The 19,386-nt window shown below is 37.6% G+C and overlaps 1 protein-coding gene across 2 annotated transcripts in view; it reads left to right on the forward strand.

Moving 5' to 3' along the window:
- ADCK1 (aarF domain containing kinase 1) overlaps nucleotides 1-8,379 on the forward strand; it is a 96,896-nt gene extending 88,517 nt beyond the window's left edge. For both annotated transcript variants that reach the window (XM_087922054.1, XM_026712537.2), the window contains 4 exons: nucleotides 2,012-2,161; nucleotides 2,743-2,940; nucleotides 3,994-4,187; nucleotides 6,449-8,379. In XM_087922054.1, the coding sequence (XP_087778180.1) occupies nucleotides 2,012-2,161; nucleotides 2,743-2,940; nucleotides 3,994-4,187; nucleotides 6,449-6,617 (711 nt within the window). In that variant the 3' untranslated portion in view covers nucleotides 6,618-8,379. The remainder of the gene's footprint in view (nucleotides 1-2,011; nucleotides 2,162-2,742; nucleotides 2,941-3,993; nucleotides 4,188-6,448) is intronic.
- The last annotated feature ends 11,007 nt before the right edge of the window (nucleotides 8,380-19,386 follow it).

Raw genomic sequence — 19,386 nt, forward strand, 5'->3', positions numbered from 1 at the left:
CTAAAGAGTAAGCCCTCAGTTTTTTCTAACTAACTTTTCTATAAAAATTGTATAAAATTAATACCGGGTGTAGCCCAGTTGTGATGGGGAGCAAGCTGTCATGTTCAGTCACCTACATCCTTCCCTGCCTTTGCTAATTTCACACCAGTGTGACTGGGAGTGCCTGCACTGGTGGATTGTTTTTTTTAAAAAAAGCAACATGTTTACTAATCCAATTAACCTTCGATTAAGGTTTTAAAATCCACACTATTCTTTTGGCCCGAGGAGGTAATATCAAGCCCTAAGAAATGAGCTACATCATGACCTTTACTTTTAATGAGATCAATAGAAGTTAGTGTCGCCATCCCTTAAAATAATTGGCAAATATTATGGCTGAATTAGAGCCAATGGTTAGCATGTTTTCTAAATTGGAATAGACAGGAATAAACAGACATGTTGGATCCCATCCTGTACCACTTGCTCCATGGTCAGCAGGGAGATTAAATCATTACAACATCAATTTGATTTCAGAGAAGATTCATAATCATATAGCAGGTGTGGTAAACAACTATATATGTGCTCAAAACAATTGCAATGTTTGAAGAAAGGTTGAAGTCAAGTATGTAGATGTCCGCATATATCCCATTTTGGCCATATTGATCATTGTTCTAGAATGGATGTGTTGTAAATTTAACAAAAGTCATTAATTAATTGTGTGGATGGTGCATGACAGTTTTATAAGCCATAACTGTGGTAACTGTGGAAGAAAATGAGTGATTTCCAATTTCGTGTGCACAATGGAAGGAGATGGTAAATTTTGAAATTATACAGAATAAAACAAATAATACTCTGTCAATGTGTTAGCATTGGTACAAACTCATATGTTACATTCTTTTTCCTTACAAAACCTGGGTTGAGGAAGTAGGTGGGATGGATTGTTCAGAGGTAATTCTCATTACAACCTGATTCTACTGTAGATTCCTTGGTAGAAGCTCTGCTAATGAAACTGCATATATAAACAAATTATCTTCTACTTTGGAGTAGAAGTAGAAAAGATTTTAAAAATCAGGTACTCAATTTATTTTTCCATTGCTTTATTCTTATTCTTTATTCTTTTTCTTTCATTTCAGCATATGTGAAATTCAGTTTTCTTTACTTCATGCTGATTGGCCAATTGGTCCAGAAAATTAAATGTTAGATCTGCCATTTCCTAATTAAACGAGCATTCATCCTTTCATTAGTGCACTATTTTTACATGCATCCTTTTTTTTAACCAATTGGATTCTGTTCATGCTTGAAGGCGAACTCAGAAGAAATAAATGCAGTCAAGTACATTTGAGTCATATTTTATTGGAAAATGTTATTTTCCAGTCTCTGGCAGGCACAGTTTTACAGTTTATTTCAGATAACACTTTACCCATAGGCTCTCACTCAGATTCACAACTATATGTGGATGGTCATGCAACAATATCTGAGCAAGAACAACATACAATTTTCCTCAATGAAGTATTTTTTACAATTATATTTTTCATCTTCTCTGGCAATTCACTCATTTGTAGCTATTCAAGTGCAACCCTTACTAAATAAGGAGATTTATAGGAATATTTGGGCAACCTACTTTTATGTACACGGAGAGCATATGCACCAAGACAAATTCCTTGTGTGTCCAATCACACTTAGCCAATAAAGAATTCTGTTCCATTCCATTCCATTCACCCCCACCCATATTGCTTATCTACTCTCTGCTTATCTACACTCAAAGTGTTATTTGTGATTAATTTTGACGAACATGTTTACACTTCTGCTGGCACAATTCTAGTTCTATCCAGATGAGGGAAAGACACCGTAATGCTTTTTCGAAGTACACACACATGTTGTTTGAATGATGCCATTTTCTCTTGTATAAAAAAGGAATTAGCCAGCTACCCCTCTGCCATTCCAATAGGTGGTACTGCTCTGAACTGGGTGATAGTCCGATGCTTCCTGGTATTGTTGCTTCTTGGGGCCTTGCATCTCCTTCTTCTCTCTACAGATCTCTCGCAACCTAGGAAAGATATACAGTGAAATGATCTTTGTGAATGGCTTTGTGCACTGTGACCCACATCCTGGCAATGTCTTGGTGAGGAAGTGTCCAACTACAGGCAAGTCGCACATTATACTTTTGGATCATGGACTCTATCAGGTATGTAGCTGGCTTGTCAAACAGATGGAAAGATAATGAAGATTGGTTTTGTCATTAAGCAGCAACATCTGACCACCTGTGGGGAGAAATATTTTTAGTATGGCAGAAAAGAGCAAGCTATTTCCATGAGGTGCCCTTTCTGCCAGCAGGAGATAGATATTGTAGTAATGCCAAGAGCAGCTCAGCCAAAAAGTAACTGACCAGCCTATTGGAAAGATGGGCTGGACTAAGGTTGGGCAAACACAGTTCTAGACTGCACAGGAAAGAAAGCAGTGTTAACATTTCACCTGGAGTTTGAAGGCAAATTTAGGATATAAGAGATGTTCTTGACTGAGAGATTTGTTGATTGGAGGCTACCCATATATATATGGATAGCCTCTCTCTATATATAAATGTTTTAAATAAATACATTTTTAAATAAATAAGAGATGCCACACATGCTCACCCAATGCTCCAGAATTTAAGTCAACTGTCCATGTTGGTATGAAACAAGTGACCCAGGCCATTTAATTCTTCAAGAGCAATCTGTACATGAGTCCACAGACTGTTTAACAATACTTTGTGCCATTGTTTTTCTTAAGGTCCTGACAGACAGCTTCCGCTTGGATTACTGCCGACTTTGGCAAGCCCTGATCAAGGCAGACATAAAGCATATTAAAAAATACAGCCAGCGCCTGGGAGCAGGTGATCTGTACCCCTTGTTTGCTTGCATGCTTACTGCACGTTCCTGGGAATCAGTCAACAAAGGCATTGATCGTTTGCCCGTCACAAGTAATGAGGTACATTTTCTTGGGATTAAAAAATGGGTGACACACAAAAATGTCATGCTGACGATTCACTGCTATCTCAGATAGAATAAGCCTGGCAGCTTACATATTACACTGAATCTGCTCTCTTCTAATTGCCCAATAACAGTTTCAGACTGAGGACCAGCATTTCCAAAATTGGACTTGGGGTTTTCTGCATAAAATGCATACTGCCTTTCAACTGAGTTACCAGTGTAAACTAGCTCTTGTGCTATATTTTTTAATAAAGTATAATATATAGTGTAATAATTTAATATTTAATATAGCCTTGTGCTGTATATTTAATGTAATATTTTAATATAGTATATACATATTTTTAAAATATTAAAAATATTTTAATATAATATTTTAATGAATGAAAGTGAGTATACATGTCCCAGGATAATGTTACAGGATCTAGTCTGAGTCGGTCACTGGGACCAGAAGTTTAGTCTTCTGACCTTTCAGATTCATGCTGGAGCCCATCTTCAGGGAACTTCTCTCTATCAGTGTGTGCTTCAAACTATTCTGTGTGTGGTATTTATATGGTGTCTGGTTGTGGGTGGCTTTTTAGTTGTTGATTAGGTATTGATGGCTGACTAAAATAATATTTTAATGTAGTTATTTAAGGTGTCAGGCTTGGACCAAGGAAATTGGGGTCTAAATCTCAACTCAGCCCCGAAACTCATTGCATGGCATTAGACCAGTTGCTCCCTTTGAGCAAAGCTTCTCTTCCTGTCTTGTACAGATACAATTAAGGGAGGCCTCCTATACAAGCTGCTCATTAAATGCACTTAAATAAATAAAGGCCATCAGGATTATCATATAGGAAACTCAAAAGTTCTTTTTAAAAAGGGGACTTAAATCAGAGATAAAACAGATGCTTTGTGTAATCAAAAAGTTTTCAGATTTTGCATTTCCCCTTGAACCTTGGGTTCTCTAGGAAATATCCCTGTCTACTACCTTGGAAATCTTCTGTTGACAGGGCTTAGAATGTGAATCTCTTCCTTCCTGGTCTCCCCTACATTTCTGATCTGATTATTCCAGGATGTAGAAATCCGGACCAATGCTGCTACTTACTTACCTCAGATCACTAGGCTTCTCAGCAATGTTCCTCGTCAGATGCTGCTGCTGCTGAAGACCAACGATTTGCTCAGGGGGATTGAATCTGCCCTGCAGACACGGGCTAATGCCAGCTCCTTCCTCAACATGTCTCGCTGCTGCATACGAGCTGTTGCTATGTAAGTCCCCATTCCCATAAGTAGGATTCTTTTTTTCCCTTTTTACACAAAAAATCCATAAAAAATAAAATAATAAAAATTAAAATAAAATAAAATAAAAAATCCATAAAAATCAGAAAATAAAATAGAGGCTGAATAATCAAGACCTTGTTGGTGATCCAAACTCTGTCAAGGACCTTGGAGTACTCATCTCTAAGTGCTAGGGCCCACTGTAACTACATAGCCAAAAAGGCAAGAGTTATTAACCTAATCTTACGTAGCTTTTTCTCTGGTAATATCACACTACTAACGAGAGCATACAAAACATTTGCGAGACCAATACTTGAATACAGCTCATCAGTCTGGAACCCACATTACGTATCTGATATTAACACAGTTGAGAAAGTCCAGAAATATTTCACAAGAAGAGTTCTCCATTCATCTACTCGTTGCAGAATACCTTATGCCACCAGACTTGAAATTCTAGACCTAGAAAACCTAGAACTACGCCGCCTTCAGTCCTATCTAAGTATAGTATATAAAATCATACATTGCAATGTCCTACCTGTCAATGAATACTTCAGCTTCAACCATAACAATACAAGAGCAAACAATAGATACAAACTCAAGGTTAATCACACCAAACTAGATTGCAGGAAATACAACTTCAGCAACAGAGTGATCAATGTCTGGAATACTCTACCTGACTCTGTGATTTCTTCCCCAAACCCCAAAAACTTTAACCTTAGACTGTCTACTATTGACCTCACCCCTTTCCTAAGAGGTCTGTAGAGGGCATGCATAAGCGCACCAACGTGCCTACTGTCCCTATCATATTGTTTCTTTTATTTTTCTTATATGTATCCATGTATTCATAATTATGTTTTTACTTATACCTATTATCTTGTAAGCAATTGACAAACCAAATAAAATAAAAAATAAATAAGGGATTTCCTGTCATTGATACATGTAGATGTTGTCTTTTTCTCTAATCCAACAAGTTAAGTTAGCCATTTTAGCAAGTTCCATTAGCTTCACCAACCTTTCCTCCATTACCAAATCTCTCCATCTTTGTGCATGTAATAATCTCAGTTATTATATACAAGACAATCTGGTTTTGTTTTCCTGTTACCCATCAGTCTCCCATAAGTAGAAATCTGAACTATTTACTGATGTTGTGATTCCTGTTTGCAATGACTTTAAAATGCAGAAGTTACAAAAGTCAGCTTGGTGCATTTTTTCCATGCAGTAAACAATCGTTGTCATAAAAAATATTTATTCATTTTATGCAAATATGTTCAAAGAGATATTTTGCTACATGAGTGGGCATTTATGAAGTACTTCTCCAAATCATTAAAGTAGCTATTCCCAGCTATCTAAACAAACATGTAGCTATTTCACTTCCATTTTTTCCAATTGAAACAAAATGGACATGCCATGCATATGGAAACAGCTGGGACCAGCTTACAAAATAGTGGTGTGAGTTTGGAAAAAAGCACAGCTGCTTCACTGATTCCAACTGTTAATTTGTATATCTTTCATATTGTTGTGAAATGCCTCTTTCAAAGCATTTGTCCATTCGTGATATTTATTATCTGCTGTTGTCTTGAAACAGCATAAGGAAATTCAATTAAAGTGGAGAAAATTGCTTACGGAGTTGTAGACATAGCATACCATTCATCACTTGCAGAGAATACAAAATGGGGCTTGAGGGTGTTTGGTTTCTTTCTGTGGAGGTATTTCTGTTTTACCTGTTATCTTCATCAGTCTTGTCTCCTCTCCTGTTCAGTCTTACCTGTTCTCTCCATCCCCACCTTCAAAGTAGTTCTGAAGAGTCTGTGCTTCCTCTCACTGGTTTTTTTCTACACAAGATTAAATAATTTATTTTCTTCTTCTTCTTTGTATTTATCTTTGTTGCACTCATTCTTCTTATAAAGCATGGAGTAATTGGAGAACTTAATGCAACGGTAGATGAAGAGACACACTTCGAGTCTTATATGAGAGGATTCTCCAACCTTAGCAACTTTACGAGTTGTGGACTCCAACTCCCAGCTATGCTGTCTGAGGAATTCTGGGAGTTGAAGTCCACAAGCTGTAAAGTTGTTAAGGTTGGAGATCCTTACCATATGAGAAGAGCCACTGTGTAAGTTAGTACACACTACATATGTTGTACTCAGCTGAAATTACAAAATAGTTTGTATTTTAGAAATGGTTCCTTTCTGGGGGTATTTTATTGTTACTTTATAAGGCAGTTAATGCATTTCTTTTTGTGTTTTGCTCAGGTATCAAAGGAGCAAGAGTAACTCGCTGTTCAGAAAGGCTCAAATATCCCTTTCTGAGGCCTTGAGCTTGTGGCAGATAAATTTATATGAACTGTTTCTATGGCTGAAAGTGTCCAGGCTGGGAAGCTGGGTCATTGCTTTCTTGAAGTGGATGCACAGTTCTAAGTAACTGAACAAGGTGAATTTCGACTTGCTTTCCCAATGGTAGCATTCACTTCTTATTTATTTTTCCTGTAGCGTTTTTGGTATTTCTTCATGTATACTGTATATGGTGCTATAAATTCATTGTATTTTGCAGGGTCATTTTTGTAAAAATAGGAGATACAAAATGGCAGCTAGAACTAAAAGAAGCTAGAAACTTGCATTTCCAAATATAGTTCAGGGGAAGTGATAGGCCTTTGAAAGTCCTCCAGGTAAAATCTCAATGACCCAAATTAATTTTTATAAGGCCATTTTTTTTTTAGAAAAAGGGGGAAATTAAAGTATGGAACACAATTTTAAAATCTGCAATGAACAGTGAGCTTTTAGTAGTACCTTATGGTCATCTTCTCCAAGTTTTACTTTACTGTATAGTCTATGTTTTAGACTATAACTACAGTTAGCCAGTAGGCAAATATTACCTGAAGTTCAAACCATGTTGAAAATATCAAGTTGAGTAGGATTGTCCTTTGGGTTTCTTGAGCTGTTGTACTACTTCAGGGGTCTCCAAACTTGGCAACTTTAAGACTTGTGGACTTCAACTCCCAGAATTCTCCAGCCAGCTATGCTGAAGTTGAAGTCCACAAGTCTTAAAGTTGCCAAGTTTGGAGACCTCTGTACTACATGATAGTCATATTAATATATTCTCATCTCTCCTGAAAGATGTGAAAACAATGGACAAGGAACTAGAGCCAGGATTATTGAATAGAGGGATTTTTGGAGGGAAGGAAAGCTTAGGGTTGAAGATCTGTTTCATAACAGACTTTTAAATTGTGAGTTTGGGTCATTTTTTTGTATATTCTTTTTTGTCATAATCACAGAAATATGAGCCTTGTTTGAAACGTAGAGAATGAAGGCAATGTTAAATATCAACTTATTTGTTTCAAGAATTCATTTCCAAGTCAAATATTCATTATGTATATATTTGTAGGGGAAATATCCACTCATTTCTTACACAGAATGCAAGTAATACCCCTCCTCCCCAAATAATTCTATTTATTTCACTTTCCCTATGGAGAATTTTTTTTTATTAAAACATAGTAAACATGATATAAAATGTAACATGGTCATTGAGGTTATTATCTCAAAAACCTCTGCATAACAGAGGTAACAATAACATGTATTATGTCAGGGTTGGGATATAATAAATTATTAGCAAAGTCTCAACTTTTATAAAAGTGGTATGGGAACGTAAGAATTATTTTATTGTAGGAAATAGTAGCCTTTTTCTATATTAATAAGGATACATCTATTTAAATAATTATTTTCAACCAACTAATATAAATAAAACTTTATACATAGAAATCTATGTTTAATTATTTTGCTGTGTGTGGCAGAGTATTTCTTGTTACATTTTAAAAAATGTACAGTAGGTTCTTGGTGAGATCTTCCATGGGATCAGAAGTAGTGATGTATCAAATACTAAAATTATACAAGTCACGACAAAATTTTAATCACTATTTCTTTAAATATAAATATTAGGCATAGTTGTATCTGATTGTAATGTCAGCATTTTATTTGCCAAACCACGAGCCTATTAATTAACAAATGAACTGCCAGTTACCATTCTAGTTTTCAAAAATGTGAAACAAAATGTGTTAAAGCTTAATTGGAGCATTCATTGGATCCTGCCTCACTCAGTTCCAGAATAAAATATCTGATTCATAACTGCTGGAATGTGGAACTTATTTACTCAATAATGTCAATTTCAATAAAATCCTTCAAAACGTTCATTCTTTGTTCCATCGTGTACATTGCCAAGCATCTCTCTTGTTTATTTGTTCATTGTACAAACAAAAGGTATACGGGGATAGCCCCAGGCTCAGCTTGATCTTACTGTTTTGCCAAACAGAACAGTGTGCAGTCACAGTTATTGTTTATTTTTCTTCTGTCCTCATGAGTATAATACAACAGTGTATCACTTATACAAGGCTTAGGAGGCTGCTTTGCACAAGGTCAGACTATTTGTTTCTATGTGTGCTCTCACCAGTTCTCCAGGATCTCTAGCTGAGACCTTTCCTATCTCTTGAGACCTGATCCCTTTATGCGCCCTGTGATTATGAAGCATCCACCATTTTTGAAGTAGGTGCTGCCAAAAACTGATAGACACCATCATCAGGTCAAGAATAATACCCTCCATTACTGCAACAATGGACTTCCAGTTCGGAATGGGACAACTTGCCTCAGTCAACTCACTGTGGCCAGTTCACCAGGGCCAACATGTCAGGGGACAACTCGCCACAGTCAACTTGCCATGGGACAACTCACTATAGGACAATTTAACAATTCAATTTAATTATTTAAAATAAACAAAAGTTTTCGTCATTCACATTTCATTTTTGTCCCTCTTTTTGCATCCTTTCGTTAATTATCTATTCCACCATTTCTTTGATATTAGTTTAACTCCTGCCCTGCAGCAAATTGTCCCGTGGCGAGTTGTCCTGCTGTGAGTTGGCTGCGGCAAGTTGACTGTGGCAAGCTGGCTGTGGTGAGTTGGCTGCAGTGAATTGTCATAGACCTTTCCAGTTCCCCTATTGTGTTAGAATCAGTGCTTCCAGACTAGGACAGCAGATATCTGTGTCCACAGAGGAACTGCATAACAGTTCTTCAAACCTAAAGGATTATCATGTATACCAGGGCTTGATCCAGGGAAATTTTGAATGCGAGACCATACTTCACCCTAGAATATGACCCCATTTTTCTAACTATTACCTAGCCTTTAATGAACATTATCTGTATGTAAAATGTTGAAATGCCATTTAAGGAAATTGGAGATTGGAATATTGTTGGGAAAACTAGGAGATCTAAATGGGCAGAAGGGAGCATATCCTTAAAATGGCCTGATAATTCCTAACAAGCAGCAAAATGGTCAACCATTGCTCATTTCTCCTAAGGGAGATATTTCCTAGACATTTATTTCATGTCAAGAAGATTTTTTTGAACTAGAATTGCTCTATCAATTGTTTTGCATTTGTATGAAATTAACTCACTGTATGGAAATAAGTGTAATTTTGATCATTAATCTCTAATTTTCTATTTTTAGTTACATATTTAAAAAGTGATTGGTTCTATACGTTTGGTCCACTTCACATTTTGGGTCAGACTAGTCAAAATCAACTTTTTTCTATTCCAGGTCTTTGAATAATTTATTTGTGTTTGCAAGGGATTTCTTTCCAGGTATCTGTTATTTGCACAAGTCTTTGAATTCCAAGGTTAAAATTCAAGGGAATATTTTATTTAGAGTGTGTCTCTATTAACTCCCTCTCCTGGTCAAAGAACATTATGTCAACTGATGTCAAAAATAAACATGACTTGCAAGTCTTGTTTGAAGCGTATTTCTGATGACAGTGCAGTTTTTTTAAAAAAAGTAAGCCATTCAAATTTTCATCAAAAGTCATTTTTAAGAGAGCTTTTGGGACATTTCATAATAGTATTTTCCAACTGTAACTAAGCTGTAAAATAATCACACAGTCAACATTTGCTTATTTATGCCTCCTTTCCCTTTTTATTTTCTAAATCTGCCTCACGTTATAAATCTCAGAGACAGTTTTATCAGAACTTTTCTCACCTTCTGTACAGAAAGAGTCTCAGTGAAACTCTTCCTTAATTATGCCAGGTATAAGCTGAGTGGGAGAATTGCTTTGACAGGTTTTCAAGACTAAAATCAAGCCCTGTGAGGCTCATAAAAAACAAGAACCACTTACATTTTTGAAAAGATTTTTATTGCTAGTAGGGCAGTATAACAGAATGTTGAAAGCATTTCTTCCACCCAATTTATACCTAGCATAATTAAGACAATATTGCTCTTTTTCTCACCTTTCCCTCTTTTGGGCTGTCTGTCTCTTTGGCAACAGTCTCATTTCCTCCTCTGTCTTCTTGGGGTCTATTAGGCTTCTTACTATAGGTAGCACTGCAAGCACCACCACTTTTCTATCTACATCTGACCCAAAGTGCCAGAGTTCTGCTGTTTCATAACTCTGAAAAAGGCAGCAAGGCCATGCATGGTGACTCTAGCCTTTCAGATATTTTCAGAACTTGCAAGGCTTGGATTTTCAGGAGGGATGAAGTGTATTCCAGAGGATTAAGAGACAGCTCAGTTCAGATGGTTTGTGCAAGAGAAAGAGGGTCAAGACAGCCCCAGTAGTATAGGTGATGTAGATAGCAGTGTGGTTTAGCTTGCCAAGATTCTTCCTAGAGGTGTGGAACTGTAAAGAAATCAACGTGGAAATTACTGTGTGTTTTTCTCTGTTTTGGGAACCTGACAAAGGGGAATGGAAGTACAAGAGTTGGCTATGGTAACTATGGCATTCTAGACATAAGATTTAGCCATAATAACTAATATCCATTATTAGTTTTACAAAAACAATTCTACTTAAAACTGTTTAATTTGGGGACATCATCAAATTGTAGATAGATAATCCCACAGATTAACTATATACTGTGCAAAGAACAACCTGTCCTGAACCTCCCTCTGTTCAGCCTTGTTGAATGACCCTGAGTTCTATTAATATAATGGCCGGAGAAAATATACTCTCTGCAACCCATGATTTCATGTATTCCTGACTTGATATACTTTATTAAATATTACTATATTTCCAGTTTTGCACATTGCATTTCTAGATGTGTATAGAGAAATTAGCACATAGAAGAAGGTCACAACCCATTTACTATCATTCCACAGTACAGCACAGGGAATAAGGGATTTAAATTACAGAAAAGCAGATTCTATCTGAACATTAGAAAAACCTTTCCAACTGTAACTGTTCCTAGCTTTCTAACTATTTGATAGTGGAACCAATTACCTAGAGAAGCAGCGAAATCTCCTTAGCTGTGTTCAAGCAAAAGTAAAAAAGTATCTGTCAGAGCGTCTTTAATTTCCATTCTCGCACTGAGCACAAGATTGGATTTGATGCTTTGTCCAGCTCTTATGTGACCCTTGCTTGCCTCCAGTTCCTCATAGTAGAATTTCTTTATCAATCTTGATTAGACATTCTATCAATAGTTGATAGATGAATAGTTAACAGCTGGATGATTCTGGATCCTGCAACAGCTTTCATTTACTCTCTGGACTAAGAACTAACTATCTGGATATATAAAAAGTTAATATTTCTGGAGCCCATTTATATCAATAATGGTGATGGGAATGCTTAATAGGGCCGTGTCATGTACCGTGTTTCTCCAACAATACGGCCTCCACCAATAGGAAGGCCCAGCATGTTTTATCGGCATAAAATCAAATTAAGCCCCTCTCCCAAATTAAGGCCTATATTAAACATGCGAAATGGGGGGGAATGGCGGGGGTGTGTGTGCTTGCTGTTAGGAAGTACTTTTGTTGCATACCTGGATACGGTGCTGCCTGCGTTGACTTTGGCGTTGGTGGGGCACTTTGTATCAGGAGACCTTCCTCCACCGTTGCTTTCCCTTCTCCCTTGCTGCCGCGGCATTTAGAGCAATGCCGTGGCATTTGGCGCAGCCACGCACAGGCAGCCAGGGCGCCTCCCTGCAACCGGAGCCCGGCGGAGAGACACTCGGCTTCAGGCGCTCCTTTCGCCACCTTCCCTTCCCCTTCAAAGGCAAAGCCAATTCTTTTAAAAAATGACACCCTACTACCGGTATGACAAAGCCTCCCCTGCCCGAGAGGGCAGCCCAACCCCACATGGGGAGGTGAATCTCTCGGGGCCGCAGCGCAGGATCGGCCCACCCCAGGAGAAGCACCCAGCCGCCATCTCTGCCTGGCGTCGGGCAGAGCGTGAAGAACTTTGCCTGGGGTGCCCAGCGCAGCTGACAGGCGGGCCCTCCTTCCCGGCAGCAGAGCTCTCACCAAGGTAGTGAGAGCCTCCCCGCCGTACCCTCCGCTCATCCCGTCAGGGCCGCGCCAGAGCCATGTGGGCTGGGTAGATCTGGGAAAGCAAGCCGCGGGTGCACGCCTACCTGCCAAGCAAAAGAGCCGGGCCGACCCAAGCTTGGCTTCCTTCCCAAGTCCTTCCAGCCCGAACCTGAAGGGGCCACCGGGAGTGGCTGCCTGAGGCAGTGATAGCGCCCACCCATCCGTGGACAGGGAGGCAAGGCGACGGCCTGCATCGCATCCTCCGAGCTGAGCCCCGCTGAGTCAGCGCCTCTGCCTGATGCCCGTTCCACTGCAGCGTTTGGAGCTGCTCGCACATTTGGAGATGTGTGGGGACAGGGACGGGCTGGGCGAGGGGTGGAAAGGATGGGCAGCTTCGGGCTCTCTCTGCCAGCCAGGGAAGCAGCGCTGCCATTACCTCGCCTCCCTGTCCGCAAATTAAATTTGTGAGTTTGCTTGCTAGCAAATTTTATGTGACAGACTCAGATAGCCAATGACAGAAAGATAGATCTCTGAACCTGTGATTCTGTTAGCAACTCAATCTGCCTGCTCGTTTTGCCTGATTTTGGGTAAAAGTTGTTCTTTTTTTATAAAAAAATCAATATTTACATAAATATAATATTTACATACAAGCCATCCCCAGCCAGTCACATGACCACCAGGCCACGGCCACAAATTAGGCCACACCCAAGAACCGATTGTTAAGAAATTTGAATCTCACCCCTGTCTCTGTGTGTTTGTGTGTGTCTGTCTATGTGTGTGAGAGATAGATAGATAGATAGATAGATAGATAGATAGATAGATAGATAGATAGATAGATAGATAGATAGATAGATAGATATAGATATAGATATGTATATTCTATACACACACACACACACACACATATATATATCTTTGGTTATTCGGGTTTTCTCCTGTGTAAGATTGGAAGTATCTAGGTAATGTTTCGATGAAGTCTCATTCCTCATCTTCAGGCTTGTGTCTTTGGCTCTGTGCAGACACAAGCCTGAAGATGATGAATGAGACTTCATCGAAACGTTGCCTAGATACTTCCAATCTTACGTGGGAGAAAACCTGAATAACCATGTATATGTATATGTATTCTACCACCAACATCAGCAAGCCACCATCGGTCAAAATTCATATTAGCGGTCCCTGGGATCTAAAATTATGAGTTTGGTGGTCCCTGAGGTCCAAAAGGTTGGTGACCCCTGCTATAAATCAATTTAGACAAGAATGTTAAATAAACTGGCACCAAAGTTTACAATTTTTGTTGTAGTAGCAATTTCCACTTCAGTTCCTTGAAATGTGTAAAGCATTTGTGGGTCAAATAATAAACAGTTCAAAAGAACACAACTTTTGTTCTTCTATCGGCACAATGTTCAAACTAATCTAATACCTGACCTTAACTACTACATGTACCAATGTATTCCATAAATTATATGAAGTACTCCTTTTTGTTTGTCCTGAATTCTCAGTAAGTTTCATTGAATGACTCAAAGTATTAAGCCCTGAACAATATAATAAATCCTCCTCCTCCTCTTATAATTAATAATTTTAATTAACATTTATTATATCTTCTGGCCCAAAGTGGATGAATCATAGGAGATGTATAATTTCCCAAATCACCCCAAAAGTTAGTTGTTTGGTAAAATGTAGCTGTGGGTGATTGCAAATTTGATTAGCACTACTTAAAGGTTTATGAACCCTTTTAAATTTGTAATATTTCTGCATCAATATTACCTAAAATATGTTCTGTTGACAACATGTCCTAAAACTAGATAAAGGCAACTCAATTAAATAAATGAGTCAAAATATTATACTTGTTCATTTATTGATCACAAATGGTCCAAAGCTAAGGTAAAAACTCTTATCTAGCTTCAGAACTTGTGTAGCGAACAGATAACATTTTAGTTTAGTTCTTATGACTTCATAAATCTGCCTGTTTATTTAGTCTGTGACTGTGGGCTAATTGACTTCAGAATTGGAGATGCTTAACATTAAGTGCAGAAACTGTTTTTCTGTAATGGAGTACTAGAATTTCTTCAACATTTTTTTTTTAGAAAAACTGGTGTCTTCTCTTTAAACTCTGGGTCAGTTTTAAGGATAAAATTTTATAGAATTTAAATTGGAATTTTATTTTACTGTTAGATTTGTTGTTTTATTTGGAAATGTTATTTTCAGATTGTTTAAAAGCAGGCATTTGAACTACCAGTAGATGATTTGGCAGAAATGTAATTTAAAAAAAAATCAGTCTGTACTAAGAACTGTTTAAAGGAAAGTCTGTGCATAGCATTCTACATGAGGACATGTGGTGTGTGTGCGTTTTTATGTGTGTGTGTGTAGGCATCAATATGCTCATTAATTTATAAAAACAAAGGCTAAAATATATTTTAGACAATTCATTCCATTCCATTCCATCCCATCCCATCTTAATATATTACATTTTGTACAGAAAAAATGGATTCTATGGTACAGTATTAATACTGTATTGCTGCCATCTTCTACTTGACCCCTAGATATGTTGAACTATGGGTGTTTTAGTCTGTCACACCTGGCAGGAGGTTGAAAAAGACTGATATATTGGCTTTTTTGTGGTCTCTCTGAACCCTTTCATTCTCTCATCTCCAAACTATTTTCAGACACATTTGTTCCTTGCTTCTTCTTATTCTTATGCCCCAAGAGAATAATCTATCAGCAGTCTACTGGCATCAACAAGCAGGGTATTAAAACAGCAAGGACTGAGCAAGAACAAAGCAGTACAAAAGTAAGGGAAACCCAGAAGTATATTCATTTCCTGTGCAATCAATGGAAAATATAGGATCATAATAGAACGTGTATTTAGAGAAATCTGAAAAAATAGAACATGTTTCAATAAAAAAAGCAGACAATTGTTTTAAGACTTAACATTAGAAGTACATTATTACTTAGTCAGGTGCCATCAAATTGGATTTAACTCCTGGTGAATATATGAACACCATTTTCTCCTGATTCTGGTGACAATCTTGGAATTCTTCTCCTGCCATTCAACCTCTCTGTTGCCTTTTCCTTCTTTTTCTGCCATCCTTAACTTTGCCAAGCATTATACACTGTATATTTCAAATTCATTATTTATTTGTATCAGATGCCCAAAGTATATGGATTTCTGCCTGCCATCAGCCTTTAAATGGTCCAAGGATTGGTTCTTATTGCATTTTAAGGATACACTTAGTAACCATCTACCAAATCCATAACTTCAAGGTATCAGTCTAAATTTTCTCACCCTTTCTGAATATCTATAGGATATTAATGGAACAACCATTGCTTTAAGTATTTTGATCATTATTGACACTGAACTGTCCTTATTTTCATGATCTTCTTTAAGTTTGTCATTGCTTTCCTCTCGAAGATAGATTTCTTTTTATACTTCCCAATGAGTTTTCAATTTATCTACTATTTTAATTTCCTCAAAATCAAAATGTAAATTCTGTAAGATACAAGCTGATGTTACATTTTCTTAATATTTAACATTGACTCTGTTTTTAATTTTTTTATTGATTATATATCAATGTTTTTTTGTCAAATTCTTACAAGAGTATTTATTTTCAGCTGATAAAGTGGTTATGTCAAATCTACCTCTTATTTTGATTCCAGCTGTCATTCCTTCCATTCCTTCTATTCTTCTATCTGCTGGATATATTAAATGTCATGGAAACCATATGAATCCTTATCTACTTCCTTCCTTTATTCTGAAACACTTTATTTCCCCCAATTCAGTCCTTATGGTAGTTTCTTGCTCACCATAAAATTTCATCAGAAAAATAATTTAGATATCTATTGGCCTTAATCATTGGTGGGATTCAAATAATTTAACAACTGATTCACCCAGAGTCAGGTTGGCTGTTGTGGGAGGCATGGGCCAATGTGACCCTGGGCAAACTGGTTGTTAAATTACTCCCCTCCCTCCCATTATCAAAGTGGATCCTGGGTGCTGAGAGCTGTGCTACAATGGAGAAACAGGCAACAGAGTGGCTGCCACAAGGGAAGGAGGAGGAGCAGGGAGAAGAAAGAGGAAAAGTGGCTTTTTCCTTCTCTCGCAAACCAGCTGAATCTCACCACGGTCTTAATGTATTCCACAATCTAATTCGACCTACATGGTCAAAAGATTTCTGGCAATCTTTTTCTCTCTACATCTTACATTTAGCTATCCAATCTTATATCCCCCTGACTTTCCTAAATCCTGCCTCTTCGCCTGGTTTATGGTTTTATTTATGCTTTTGTGTGTTTTAAGCAAAATGTCATTTGTGTCAGGAATTATTACAATAATTCAATAAATTGTTTGTTCCTTTTCATCTCCTTTCTTTGATACTGATATAGTCACCAATGTTTCCCCAATCTTTATGCCACAGAGCGTTGCTGTAATTTGTGAATTCTCCTATATCTATCTTTTCCAGTACATATTCTGATCTTTTCAAATACAGTACATGCCGTTTTCTTCCATATTTGTTAACATGGTACAGTTAGCACTTTAATTGGCTCATTTCCTGAAGGTTTGAGAACTTAAGTGGGTATTTTATTTGTCTCTGCTGCTTTGCAGATTGATTGGGTTACGTATTGTGTGTCATTCCCCACTTTATAATGAAGTCAGAAACATTCTCTAAAAATGTTTCTGCCTTTCTATAAACTTGTTTACAAAGTGTTTCAGTTAACTATTGTTTTCATTTGATCTCAATTGCTTCTCCCAGCTTTCTTTTATGTTTATTTTTCAGTATTCCTACCTTACCTACAAATGTCTATGATTTCTCTGATTTCCCTCCCTTCTTAAATGCATTTTAGACAGATTGCATGTTTGCTTAATGTTTACATTCAGTCATCCTATGTCCTTCTCACTGTTCATGTTTTTTGTCCTCTGCCTTTCCCTGGATATTATGAAACTTTGATTTCAAAACTATTTGAATCTTTTCCTCTTTGAAATTTTAAGACACCCCCGCCCCCGCTTTATTTTTTTTAGGACATATCTTTTCCCATAGTTTCCCAAATTGGGCATAAAAGAAGCAAAACAAATGAGTTGCTTAATCTGACTATATATTTCAACTATGTTTCCTAGGTTGCATCCTGCAAACATCTTTAAAATTCCAAGTTTAGCACATAGATTTTAACCAGTAATTCATGTTCTATAAACTGCACTATGTTAGTTGATTGGATTGCATATCTCTATCTGCAAATTACATAGACTTTTTGGTTCCAATGTTGTCTATCAAAATTAATTCTCTTATCCTGCAATGTTGTATTTCCATAATAGAATAGAATAGAATTCTTTATTGGCCAGGTGTGGTTGGACACACAAGGAATTTGTCTTGATGCATACGCTCTCAGTGTACACAAAAGAAAAGATACATTCATCAAGAATCATAAGGTACAACACTTAATGATAGTCATAGGGTACAATAAGCAATCAAATCATACTAGGAAACAGTCAATATAAATTGTAAGGATATAAGCGACAAAGTTACAGTCATATAGTCACAAGTGGGAGGGGATGGAAGATAAGGAGTGATGAGAAGATCAATAGTAATAGTAGCGCATACTTTGTAATAGTTGGACAGTGTTGAGGGAATTATTTGTTTAGCAGAGTGATGGCTTTTGGGGAAAAACTGTTCTTGTATCTAGTCGTTCTGGTGTGCAGTGCTCTAAAGTGTCGTTTTGAGGGAAGGAGTTGAAACAGTTTATGTCCAGGATGTGAGAGATCTGTAAATATTTTCACAGCCCTCTTTTTGACTTGTGCAGTATACAGGTCCTCAATGGAAGGCAGGTTGTTTTTTCTGCAGTCCTAATTATCCTCTGAAGTCTGTTTCTGTCCTGTTGGGTTGCAGAACCAAACCAGACAGTTATAGAGGTGCAGATGATAGACTCAATAATTCCTCTGTAGAACTGTATCAGCAGCTCATTGGACAGTTTGAGCTTTCTGAATTGGCGCAGAAAGAACATTCTTTTTTGATGACATCTTGATGACATTTTGATGTTAGGTGTCCATTTTAGGTCATGTGATATCGTAGAACCTAGAAATTTGAAGGTCTCTACTGTTGATACTGTGTTGTCTGGTATTGTAAGAGGTGGTAGTATGGGAGGGTTTCTTCTAAAGTCTACCTCCATTTCTACGGTTTTGAGTGTGTTCAGTTCTAGATTGTTCCGGTTACACCACAAGGCAAGTTTGTATAACCTCCTGTCCATATGCAGATTCATCATTGTTTCGAATGAGACCAATCACTGTTGTGTCATCAGCAAACTTCCGTATTTTAACAGATGGATAGTTTGAGATGCAGTCATTGGTATATAGGGAGAAGAGAAGTGGAGAAAGCACACAGCCTTGGGGAGGCCTTGTGCTAATTGTACAGGTATCAGATGTGATTCTGCCTAGCTTCACCTGCTGCTTCCTGTCTGTTAGGAAGCTTATGATCCACTGGTTGGTTCAGGTACCACTGGTTGGTTTAATTTACTTAGAAGAATGTCTGGAATGATGTTATTGAACGCTGAACTGAAGTCTACAAAGAGGACCCTTGCATAGGTATTTGGAGATTCAAGGTGTTGTAGGATGTAATGCTGAGCCATGTTAACAGCATCATCTGTCGATCTATTTGCTCAGTATGCAAACTGTATGGGATCTAACAGCAGATCCGTGATGGTTTTCAGGTAGGACAGCACAAGCCTTTCAAAAATTTTCATAACTACAGATGTTAGAGCAACTGGTCTGTAGTCATTCAGTTCCTTGATGGAGGGCTTCTTTGGCACTGGGATGATAGTAGAGCATTTGAAGCAGGAAGGAACATAGTACATCTCTCGTGATCTATTGAAGATTTGGGTGAAGATGGGGGCCAATTGGTCAGCACAGACTTTTAAGTAAGAAGGAGTTATC

Source organism: Pseudonaja textilis, chromosome 1 (assembly GCF_049901715.1).
Source record: "Pseudonaja textilis isolate UNSWEBS1 chromosome 1, rPseTex1.2, whole genome shotgun sequence".
Lineage (NCBI taxonomy): Eukaryota > Metazoa > Chordata > Lepidosauria > Squamata > Elapidae > Pseudonaja > Pseudonaja textilis.